This window comes from Rutilus rutilus (genome assembly GCF_951802725.1).
Source record: "Rutilus rutilus genome assembly, chromosome: 12".
Classification (NCBI taxonomy): Eukaryota; Metazoa; Chordata; class Actinopteri; order Cypriniformes; family Leuciscidae; genus Rutilus; species Rutilus rutilus.
Window position 1 is genome coordinate 23,545,830 of NC_140217.1, and position 12,721 is coordinate 23,558,550.

The following is a 12,721-nucleotide window of genomic DNA, read 5'->3' on the forward strand; positions in this document are numbered from 1 at the left end:
GAACTTAACTCTACTATTTTGACTGACCTAAAAATAGCTGTGAAAGACAAGCATGCTCTCCCAGTGACTCTGCAGAAGACAACGTGTCCCCCATTTCAGACAGCAGCAACAAAATAGATTACCTTTTTAAAAAGTACTGTGAATAATGAATGGTTTCTGCTTTCATTCGCAGGCAGGTAAGTTTAATTTAGAGTGTTTTTTGTCTTAAAAAGAAGCAATTGAACTTTCCAAATGTTATAAGTACTGTCAGTTGCTCCTTGGACAACAAACTTTGTATTTTAAGTAAATGGACCTAAACATTATTTGAAGTGTCTGTTATTTGAGAAAATGTTATAGAAAACAATTAAAGAAAATTATTTTGAATATTAAGGGGAAAGTGTATACTTGTGTATACTTTGAGTCATTTTGTTGTTCTGATTAAATCAACGTCATAGACGGTTTGTGCAAAAAGCCACAGAGTAAGCTATCACGTCATTAGATTTGTGCAGTTCTTCAGAATTTAGAAACAACAATCATATTGGAAATTCACAAGAATGGCTATTTTTTCTTGTTTAACATCTTCTTTTGATTCGCTTATGTGTGCAAACTCTCTAAGAAGCACCAAAAATCATCTTAGTTTTAGTAAGTTTAATTCTCAGTATTATACTCTCCCAGTGTGCCTTTCAGATATATTGTCTTTGGCAAGAACCTGTTTTTAACTTTGGTGAAAATCATCTGATAATTTGACTTATATTGATGTTCTAACATGACTTCATTCTCTACCAATTTGTTTCTGAAATGTTCTGTTACCAAGCAGAAAGACAGAACATTTGTCCTCAGGTCACTGGAGGCTCCACACTGCTCTGATCATGAATGTCGCAATCAGATTTCATGTGACTGATTATACCCATTTGTCTTGTCCGATGTAGGTAAACACTGAAAACATCTGTTGGTTGGCCCTGAATGCATTAAGGCCACAGGTCAGAGTGTCGTCATGGTGCGTAATGTAGACGACCTAGACTTCTGCCTCTCTTCCCACCCGCAGAGCATCTTAGAGGGCCTGCGCTCCCTCTGTTCTCAACCCAAACTTGTGGATGTCACCCTGAGCGCTGGTGGACGGGATTTCCCCTGCCACCGTGGAATCCTTGCACTCTGCAGCCATTACTTCCATTCCATGTTCTCAGGTGATTTCGTGGAGAGCATTGCTGCTCGTGTCGAGCTTCATGATGTAGATCCGAATGTATTGTCAACACTGTTGGACTTTGCTTATACAGGGAAACTCACCATCAACAAAAACAATGTGGAGGGACTCATGTGCACGTCCAGCCAGCTCCAGTTCCACACTGTCCGTACTGTATGCAGCCGATATTTGCAGCACCAGATAGATGCCACAAACTGCTTGGGAATCCTTGAGTTTGGAGAGATCCATGGATGCCCTGAAGTGGTTGCTAAAGCATGGGGCTTCCTCCTTGAGAACTTTGAGGCAGTGCAACAACATGAGGAGATTTTGCTGTTGGAGAAAGACAGGCTGGTGGCCTGCCTGAAGGATGAGGATCTGCATATAAGAGATGACCGGTCCTGTACCGAAGCAGTTTTGGCCTGGGTCGGGCATTGTAGAGAAAATCGGATCTGCCACTTGCGAGAATTGTTGAGCTTGACTAAGCTTTCCCTCCTCCCAGAATCCTACCTCACTGAGAACTTGCTCAAAGAGCCATTGGTGCAGAACTCACTTGAATCCAAAGAGTTGGTGGAGGGAATATGTAGAGAGGTCAGACAAATCAATTTTATTGAGGTTTCTTAAACATAATGTTCTATTCTACAAAATACATTTTGTGTTGTTGTTTTATTCTTCAGAAACAAGAAATGACTGGAGGTGTGTCAGAGCAAAGAGTCACTCAGAATGCCCTCAACCTGCAGGAGGTTTTATTTGTGATGGGTGGTCCCTCGCTGGATGACTCGGACGATGAAGACGAGGATGAAGATGAAGACACAGATAGAAGGTTGCACCCCAGAAATTGTTGTTACTACAACCCAAAGCTCGGTAAGGACAACTTCAGCTGGCACAGCAACTCTACTAGGGAGAATCACCATAATGTGGAACACTTAAGATCTGTTCTGCATACTACCAGTCAAATCTGAATACACTTCAAGGGGTAATTCATTGCTAACAAGATGCTCTTTTAATAAACTTTGGCTGTATGCAGTAGAAAAATGCAGTTCCCATTTGCCAAAAATATAGGAAACCTACACAACACCCATAATGTGAGCAGGATTTTAATATATACAGTGTTGATATATGCAAGTTGATATTCTTACTTATCTTATTTCTGATACTTATCATATTTTTTTTCCAAGCACATTTTACCAATTCCAAACTACATCAATCTTTATAACTACTATTCATTTTGTAATTAAATCATTTTTAAGTGATATTTAATTGTTAAGGAAGGCTGGAAGTGAAAACGCCTTATATTCAGGTGTGGATAATTATTAAGCAGGTATTCTTTTACAGTTAGAATGGGCCAAAAAAGAGATTTAACTAAATATAACTGCACTAAAAATTAAGGTGTGACAAATGGACAGCAAAACGTTCATAAGCTCAGTAGTGTCATAGAAAAACAGTCCAAGAAGAAAAGACACATGTTAGTTAACATAGAAAATTAAGAGTTAAAGTCAAGAATTAGATTTGAAACTATCAGGAACCCTTTAGTCTCCAGTGTCACCATTTCCCAGAATGGCAGGTGTCAGGATCTCAGAGACTTTGCTATGGTAAAGAATCCTAAAATATGACCCACACTTAATAAGAATCACAAGCTGAAGTGTTGTGAAATAAAAACGTCTTCATGTATTTCACAACACTTCAGCTTGTGATTCTTATTAAGTGTGGGTCATATTTCAGGATTCTTTACCATAGCAAAGTCTCTGAGATCCTGACACCTTGTACTTCTGGAGACTCCAAGATAGGTTGCAGCTCTGGGAAATGGTGGCACTGGAGACTAAAGGGTTCCTGATGGTTTCACACCTAATTCTTCACCTTAGTTCCTTCTTTTTTTTTTTTTTTTTTGGGCAGTTAACATGTCTTTTCTTCTTGGCCGGTTTTTGTATGACTCTACTGAACCAATGAGTGTTTTGCTGTTCATTGGTCACGCCTTAATTTAGCAGTTTCTAGTATTGCATTAGTATTTCATTCTTTTCATGAGCATTTAATATAATTTTTGACCTTTCAGTGCGAGTAAAATCTCTTTTTTGGCCCTTTACCTGTTAAAGATAACCTGCTTAATAATTTCGCACACCTGAATATAAGGCTTCCACTTCCACTTCCACTTCCACTTCCACTTCCACTTCCAGCCTTCCTTAACAATTATATACCACTTATAAATGATTAAATACAAAATTAATAGTAGTCATTAAGATTGATGTGGTTTGAAATTGGTAAAATATGCTGTGGGAGAAAATATGATAATAATTATGCACTCTCTCTCTCTCTCTCTCTCTCTCTCTCTCTCTCTCTCTCTCTCTCTCTCTCTCTCTCTCTGTTTTCACAAAAGCCCTAGTGCTGACAAATAAACAAGTAACATGGAGAAAGAGTACACATTGTTCATTTATGTACTGTATGCTTTTTCGTGTTCCTAGAAGATTTCTTTCGTGTTCATCTAGAAGCTTATGATTAAATGCTTGAAATTAGTTTTGGAGAGAAATTTGCTCATGTATGAATTTCTTTACCATATTAAAATCTTAATTTTTAAAAGGGTAAGTACGATGCTTCATCTCTTGATGCTGGTTAAAAAAATATGTATTATTCCATATCCTTTGATGACCTTTACTTTACTAAAATGTTAAAAACAGTTATAATAAAAAATTAGCATGTATATCCAAACTTTGAATTGGTAGTTAACAACCATGTTCTAGCTGGTTGTTATGTGATGAGATCTCATTTACCCTACCTCACGCTATATACTGTATACATGTGCATTTTTAAGAAGAAAATTTCTTTTTTTTTCCCCATAGGGCAGTGGTTTCAGTTACCTGATTTTCCCAACTACAATAAATGGGGTTATTCTGTTGTCTCATTAAACAGCAATGTGTATGTCACAGGTGAGCTGAACTCTTTTCATAAGATATGTAACCATTATCTAAGGGCTGTAACACCCATATCAACTTAGACAAAAATGTTTTCTTCACAATATTTATAGTAGTATGGATAATTTGCTGATTGGTTGGTTTGGTCTGTATGCCTCAAATCATAATGACAAGGAAAGAGAGACTGAATAAAAGAGAATGAAATGATACAAATAAAAAAGTCTCTCTATTTTTACCAAGAGAAAACAATCCAAAAGATTTTCATGGTATTTATAGAGCCTGTGCCCTTTGGGAAAGGATCAGTAAGATTTATAGTTATTACACACATGAATGGAACGTCATCTCCAATGAGGATTTGGAGATGCTGAGATAAAACAGTCCCATGTCTTATAGACAATCCTGCTAAGACTCACATAAGACCTGAAATCACTTTAGAAATGTGGGGACTAGAACGCAAAGAAGCAGAACATTAACTTTGGGATGACCTGGGATACTTTGGGTATTATTGCCTAATGTTGCCTGGTCACCAATGGGGACAGTTGAACCTTCCTGTTGAGCTGAGGATTTATTCAAATAAATCAGCTAAGCCTTCATCTGAATTTACATGGAATGGAAAAAATACCCATTTACAAGATTTTTTATAACTCTCAGGAGGATCAAGAGGGTCTCAGTCCAACACGTGGTCTACCACAGAGACCTGGAAGTTCATCACTCGTGAGGGGAAGTGGGTCACAGTCGCCCCAATGTTGCGGCCCAGGACTAACCACTCTTCTGCAACTCTCAATGGAGAGATTTATGTAATTGGTGGTAAGAAAACAAATCAGTTTCCAACTGCATGCTTCAGACAAAGACATTTGTGTAGATTTCCCTGCAGAACTGGACATTTTTATGTAACATAAGACATCGCATTATTTTTTTTATTTTTTTTCATTGACAGGAACTACAATGGATTTTGTCGAAGTTGAACATTATGACCCATTCAGTAATTGCTGGACTCCCACGGGCCCAGCACTGAAGTATGTGACTAACTTTACAGCCACGTCGTGTGAAGGAAAGCTGTACCTCATTGGTTCTTGTGCTGTTAAATATAATGCCCTGACTATGCAGTGCTACAACCCTGTCATAGGTAAGAAACAACACATGTCAACGTGTATTACATCACAAGTATCATTAAAAACAAACCACATCTGTCATATTAGAGCCTCTAGTAGTTTGGAACTAGTAATTCAGAACAATTTTATGAGACACTTTACAAGAGTGTTCACTCATGGAGCCCTGCCAACATTGAAGCACAGTTCAATACTATGTAGTCAGAGTATATATTTGTAAATGAGGGTTCTCTTCTTCAACAGATAGCTGGTGTATCATCTGCTCTCCTTTTATTCCTAAATATCTCTCTTCTCCCCGCTCTGTCTCTATGGATGGAGTCATTTACCTCGTAGCAGATAACACCAAAAAGGTTTATTTGTATGACCCAGAGGGTAATATGTGGGAAAAAGTGAGTTTTATGTGATTTTTTGTTTCTTTTTTACACAGAAAATCAAGCACATATAAAATTAGCCGAACCCTCATGTACGGTTTTTATGTTTGGCATTTTTCTTCCCAGATTCAGTATCTGCACACTCTTCATGAGAATGGGGATTTGGTGGTTCTAGGCAGGCAATTGTATGTGACTGGAGGGCACTGGAAGGGAATGGAGGGAGATTACGGTGTGGAAGTGGAAGTATACAACCGTGCCTCCAACACTTGGAAGGTGGACTGCTTTCTTCCCAGACTCTGGTCCTACAGTGGCTGCTGTTCCATCTTCCTGGACACTTCACAGTGGACTGAATTCTTCCCCGAGGAGACTTAATATCTGTCCTGTCCCCTAAATCCTGACTTAAGCTTTGGTGCAAAATGTCCACTTTTCTCAGCGTACACTGGCGACTATCATTTAGAAAAAAGGAATAACAATATCAGTTTATAACAACAGTCATAACCCAGAGAGCACACATACACTTCTCCAAGATGTGTTAAAGAGCAGTTCATCTGGAAAGCATCTGCTGTGTACAAACATCTGATAAACATCTTTAAAAAGTCAGTTTACATTCATTTTAAATCATACATCTTAAAGACGTTTTCTGAATGTCTATTTAACATATGATAGGAAATGTCTTAGGTTAGACATATTGCAAACACTCAAAAAAATAACGTGTGCTATTAGGGAATGTGAGGTCACTAATTTGTTTTACTCTAAAGATAAAATCAATTATTGCTTTTATATGTGTAAAATTGTGTATATTGAGTGTTTTGTTAGGCTATAAGTATTTGTTATAAGTAAATGTGTTTTTTTTTAGCCTTATAGCAGCTAGTTGTTATTTGCCTTCATGTGGTCAATAAATGTTTAAGCATTGTTGTTTTTGTATCACATGATTTTTCCTGTAAAATTCTAATTCAAGAATTCTTAATCTTATTATTTCTTTTGACTGAATTTATTTCGAAATGTGTTTTATTTTTAATCAGAAAATGTTTTTGATAATGTTTATAACAAAATTGTGCCGTTTAAAACACTTGTTAGTTATCATCAGCATAATGAATTTTTAACAAAGTTGCAAGTAACAATGACTGGAATAACCAGTGTTGTATTTGGGTCGTGACTTGCTGCGTTTGTAACTATGGAAGCCGAAAAGCTTGCGTTTTAATTCTCATGACAACACGCGAGAGCGTCCGGTTTCCCTGGCAACCATAGGCACCCACCTCAAGCTTGCGCTGTGATTGCAACTTTTACACTTGTGGCTTCATACCAACACTAACGTTAAATAGTTTGCGTTTAATATGCTTGTGCGCGTTATTAAAGCTTTGACATTGAAGTGCAAATCACTCTGCAACATTGTTTTTCCAAATCTTTTAATGCATGTAAAACTTTATTAGCTTACATAGCAACTTGCTAAACCCAGTTTAAGCGTTTAAAAGCACTCGAAGTCTCAGCAAGAATTGAGGACAATTGGAAAAACGTGGCTGTTCGGTTATTAAAGTGCATTGGATCACTACCAGTTTCCAGATGAGTTGTGAAGGGGATCAAGGACTGGAAGCCGTGATTCAGGTAACGTTACGTGTTTTCCAGCAGGAAAGCTGATCTTCACCAGCTGTAACTTAAATAGGTTATTGCACCTATTCAAAACAGCATGTGTGAATGAAAGAGGAGAGAGCTTGATTTAATATTAACGAGCCTTGCAATGTTTCAACAAATTAAGGTAGATCAGTGGGTCAGTTTCAGGTTCTTCTGTGAAACTTGAAGACAGGTGACTCATTTCCTTGTGCTGTTGTGATGACAGATTGAAACATATACAGATACCACAAACTAGTTGCATTGATAATAAAAAAAAATATTATAAATTAAATACATAGTTTTATTAACAAACATCAAAGCTTTTTAGATCTGCAGTGAGACTAGGTCACCTGATTGTATGTGTGAGCCTCTATCCATGCACCAATATTGATAATGCAGAAGCTGGAGGAGTCACTGCTTAACCCAGATAGCAGTGCTGAGGAAAAGACTTACACTGTGCGTGGGGATGAGGAGGACTCCAACACCACGCCAGTTCCTGCCCGCATCCGTGAGATCATCACCAGAAACCTGGCTGATACGCCCACAGGTATACTCTACACTCTGAATGAGCTCATTGGTGACGGGTCTGCTGGTATAATTAGAACACATGTATATCCATGTTTTCCTCTGGTGATGTATCAGGCGAAAGCAGCGAGCTGGAGGAGAACCGGCTGCCGAAGGATCTGCCTTCTCAGATGAGCACAGACAGAGACCAGCTGCTCAGCAAGCAGGCTGCTCTCACTAGCCGGGTAGGAGCACATGCACGAACCTCACACATTATTTCCTTGGGTCTCTGGACTTCCAGTTCCTCTGGAAATCTGACTGATACAGTAAACCATTAATGCATAGATAAGCACACTTCACCACCTGATGGTGTGTCACTGTGTATAATGGACTGCATAAGGCATATTTGGTATGTTCATCTCAGATAATAAGCGAATTATTGCCCTAATGAAATGTCACAAGTATCTACCTCTTTTTTTTTTATCGTAAGAGCCATTTTAACTTCTGGTGTCAGGCCGCTTCCAGGTTTTTTTTAGCTGTAGAAAAATATGCTACTTCATATTGCAGACTTGTGTTTTTTTATCATATGTTAATTTATTGTTGGAATCATTAATCATTATCATTAAGTTTTACCATTTACTGCACTTTATTCTAGTTTTACTTTATTCTATTCTAGTGTATTACTTTATTCTAGTTATTTATCGATCCACCTTTTTCCAAATGAGCCTACCGCTTTTTAAATTATGGTTGGCACTTCCGGTTTAAGGAACTTCCACTTAAAATAACTAAAACAAATAGTTTTAAGGTTGCGCTACAAATAATGCTACATTTTTATCAGTCAGGAAAATAATGTAGCTCTTGATATTTTATTGTGACATTGGTATCACAAGAATATCTGTGACAAAAGTGATTTTTAGTCCTTTAGCTGTGTTCTGTTCTTCCTTTCTTTTCTCTTTGTATTTCGTATTAAAATGTAATATATTTTCCAATTCCGAGAAAAAATCCATACTCGCATCTCTTTTCCTTTTTTCACACGCCACTTAAAAATGTGGGTTTCTTCTCTTTTTCGACATATAATCCCTATCAGCAGTGTTTACCAGTAAATACAACATTTATCTGTCAAAATGAGGAAAAGCACTTTGAAATATTCATCAATGTTCCTGTTAATGAAGGAACATTTTTGATTAACTCAACATAAACTTATGTTATATAATATAGACTTACATGTATTACTATACAGTAATATTGTCAATAATATTGTTGCTAAAAGACTGCTGATAGTAATTTGTTAACACTTTTAAGTTTTCTTTTGATGTTCAATGGTTGAGGGGTGAATGCCAACTCTTTTTGCAAATTATTATTATTGCATTTTTTGAGCGAACCTTTAGACAAGTGTATTTTGAGTCACTGATTGTTTATTGATTAATGAAATTCACACAAAGCGTTATGGGCGCAGGATAAAGGTTGGTGGCGTCTAATGAATCGGAAGTCTCCAAAATTCACAAGAAATAGCTTACTTCCGCGTTGAAAAAAAAGATGGATAACACTGTTCTATGATCTCATAACTTGCATTATTCATGGTTTCTCTCCTTTTCCCAGTCCTCCCTTGTCTATCAATCTTGTCAACCCCGCCCAAGTGCATTCCCAGAGGTGCATCGGAAATCAAACCGAAAACAACCTGATATCGATGGGAATGTGATCTTGTCCTCTGGCAGTATGGTGAATATCTCTAAAACACAGTGCCTAATAAAAAACATAAGCCTCCATCTGGTGTAAGCATGTGATTGATGCAAAGTTTCTGAGACCTGCATATTTGCCTCCTTGTGTGGAAGTCAAAACATGTCGGTATAGTGTAGATTATTGCCTTAAAACTCTCTCTAGGCTTTGCATAATGGACACTGAGGGATTGTCGATCAGTAACCTGGTGGCAGGGGTTTCATGCACTCTGAACTAATGCAGTCTTGGTCCCTGAAAAGATTTTAAGTGAGTGTTTCCCTCCGTCCAGCAGTTTTAAGGGATTGAAAACAGAGGAGGGACCATCACTAATAACGTGAGAGGTTGATGGAGCACCTTTGGACCCTGTTCCTATTTTCCTTCATTTTTTTCTGCACATGTTGGTGGATAGACAGATGTGTGTGTAGGGACGAGATCAAGAGAGGGAGTTACAGAGGCTCTTTGACAGAGAAAGAGGGAGCCACATGGCTTTGAAATGGAATATGTGCACAGCAAACATCAGAGCCGCAGTGCTCTTTCCGAGAGGGAAAACCCGTTTGGAGTTTTCGATAAACAAACGGTGGTAAAGGGCCATGTGAAAATCAACTGTGTCACATGGAACGAAATATATTTATTTCTGCTTGAAGCTGGACTTTGGCTCTGAAAAATGGAATGTGCACCCTAGCGTTTATGAAGGACTGATGTAAACTGAGCCATAGTTTATTCTGAATCTACATTTCATTACATGTGATCAAAGTGGCAGCTCTTTGACGTCAACATTTTAGAATCAGAAATGAACACATAATTACGTTTCACAGTGTGTTTTTTTATCTCAAGCTTTTTTATTGTAGAGATTTGGGTGCACCTCATGAAGTCCCTTCTGTATGGCAATCGAGATCTTCAAACCTAATTTCAGTACAGTTTAATTAATTGGCATGACTGTTTCTGTTTTGGCAAAGATTAAATGAAAGATGAAAATAAAAAAAATGAATAACAATTTTGGAGAAAATAAATAAGTTTGTAGAAAAGTTCTCTTTCACTTTCTTAAGTTTACAGCATCACCTTGGCCACTGTCTTTCTCCCCCAACCTTGCTGTTTGGGGGAAAATAAAAAGGTCATTGGCCTTCTCTCATGGGACTGTGAAAGAAAAAGCTCATTTTTCATATACACAAAGCTGCCATTTGTGATAACAGTGCACTCCTTTTGCTGGGGAAGTTTAATGAATGCCAACTGTGCACATTGCCAGTTGAGGCTATTTTAAGATATGAGCTATATATAAAACTTAATTAGTCTGGTTGGTATAAATAAGTCTTTTTTAATCCACACATTTATATTTTGGGAGAAGAAAGGCCTATGTCACATGAACTCTGAGAGAGTCTTCTCTCTCTCTCTCTCTCTCTGTCGCCAGTTGAAAATGTTTTTTTCCAGTGCGAATGTGCTGACATTGTGAAGTCAAATTACACCATTCATATGAATGTAAACTTTAAGATGTTATGGTAACATATCACAGTAACTATACGCTGGGTATATTAACATGAGGTAATGAGTCCTATATGCTTACTAATTCAAAGTCTGTATTCAGCCTCAATCTGTCTTGATGTGGGAATGACATTCTGGTGGAGTATGATCCATTTAATCTGTCATTCCCAATTAAAGTATCAGTCATTGTGTTTTCTGTGTGCATACCACAAAGAGCAGCGTTAGAACATGGATAAAGGCTAGTTCACACCAAGAATGATGACTATAAAAATAACTATACCGATAACTATTTTAGTGTCTACACCATAGACTGTAAAAGGTCTACACCGTTTATTATAAGCACACGCTGCAGATATGTTGTTTGCTGCTTTAAATGATTGAGCTCTTTAAAGCAGGATGGATTCTGATTCTTTCGTTCTGAAAGTGATTCCAACAATATTGTTATAGTTGTGTATCTGCAATTATTTTATATTTAGAACGATTTCATGCTGCAAGGATCCATTAAATGGTTCAAAATTGACAGTTAAGACTTTAACATTGTTACTAAAAGATCTTTTTCAAATAAATGCTGTTCCTTTGAACTTTCTAATAAAAAAATAAAAAATGCATAACAGATTCCATACAAATATTAAGCAGCACAACCGTTTGTAACATTGATAATAAATGTTGCTTGAGTAGCAGATCATCATATTACAATGAATTCTGAATGATAAACTCAGGGATAAACTCAGGGATAGGCTCAGACGTGGCGGCGACCTTCGTGGTTAAGGTCTCAGGTGGCATGGCGGTGGCCATCTTTGGCGAGGGTTCGGGCGGTAAGGCGGCCATCTTGGTCGGAGATGAGGGCTCAGGCATGGCGGCGGCCATCTTGGCCGGAGGTGAGGGTTCAGGCGCGGCTGACCTGGCGTGAACAGTCTCTGGCTTGGCAGGCATGGCGTGAAGAAGCTCAGGCTCGGCAGGACTGATGGATAGTTCCGGGCAGACAGATAGAACATATGGAGGAAGACAGGGTATATTGGTGTCAAAGTCTATTAAATCTACTTCCTCTGGACGAGGGCAGGAACAAGGGACTCTGGAAGGGTGCTCTCGGTGGGACGAGACTCTGGAAGGGTGCTCTTGGCGGGAAGAGACTTGGATTTGGCGGAGGGGTGTTGGTAGGCTCTGCGAGGCCGATGGTGAATGCTGAGTTGTTTACCAGCACCCACTCCAGACATGCGGCGAAATCTTCACGAGGACCGCTCTCTGGGAGGCGTGCCCAGGACCGCTCGCTGAGGCTGGCAATGTAGAACACACACAGCGAGCGGTCAGGATAATGCGTTAGGCACGCCAACTCCAAGAAATCCCTGGTGTGAGACTCCAGGGAGCGGTCCTTCTGCTCCAGGCATGGTAGGGCAACTGCAGGAATGTCCATGACAAAAAAACAAACGAAAGAAAACGCAGCAAAAAATAAACTGTAATTGGTCTTGCATTCTGTTACGGCTGAGGTGGTTGAGATAAAGCGCATGATGAAGGAGATTCAATAGGAGACTTTAATTCGAAAATAAGGCCAGGAAACATCAACTTAAAGTAAAAGATACAAGACGAAGAACAGGGAGAAATACAGAGACCAGATCAGGGAAACGAGACACAGCTGGGGCAAATTAACTCAATACGACTAATTAACAAGACAACACACCTGAAACGAGGAACCTAATAAATTAGTAACCAAGGAGACAAACAGGTCAACAGAGGAGAACTGATAAACAGACTAGGGGCCCTATTTTAACGATCTGAAACGCAAGTATCAAGCGCGAAACGCAAGTAACTTTGTGGGCGGGTCTTGGGCGCTGTTGCTATTATACCGGCGGGATAAATGACTCTTGCACCCAACGCAAATCT

The 12,721-nt window shown here is 38.7% G+C and overlaps 2 protein-coding genes across 2 annotated transcripts in view; both read left to right on the forward strand.

Annotated features, from left to right (window-relative positions):
• Window positions 1–24: 24 nt before the first annotated feature.
• On the forward strand, window positions 25–6,674 carry klhl30 (kelch-like family member 30). The gene is made up of 8 exons (XM_084426602.1): window positions 25–176; window positions 909–1,747; window positions 1,834–2,020; window positions 3,988–4,074; window positions 4,711–4,866; window positions 4,997–5,185; window positions 5,412–5,557; window positions 5,666–6,674. The coding sequence occupies exons 2-8, from the start codon at window positions 974–976 to the stop codon at window positions 5,909–5,911; spliced, it is 1,785 nt and encodes a 594-aa protein (XP_084282728.1). The 5' UTR covers window positions 25–176; window positions 909–973; the 3' UTR covers window positions 5,912–6,674.
• Window positions 6,675–7,099: 425 nt separating this feature from the next.
• The window catches only part of crocc2 (ciliary rootlet coiled-coil, rootletin family member 2), a gene marked incomplete at its 5' end in the record, with an annotated part of 57,289 nt that continues 51,667 nt past the window's right edge, over window positions 7,100–12,721 (forward strand). Inside the window, 3 exons of the mRNA XM_084426220.1 lie at window positions 7,100–7,141; window positions 7,547–7,694; window positions 7,790–7,896. Of these exons, the coding sequence (XP_084282346.1) occupies window positions 7,100–7,141; window positions 7,547–7,694; window positions 7,790–7,896 (297 nt within the window). The remainder of the gene's footprint in view (window positions 7,142–7,546; window positions 7,695–7,789; window positions 7,897–12,721) is intronic.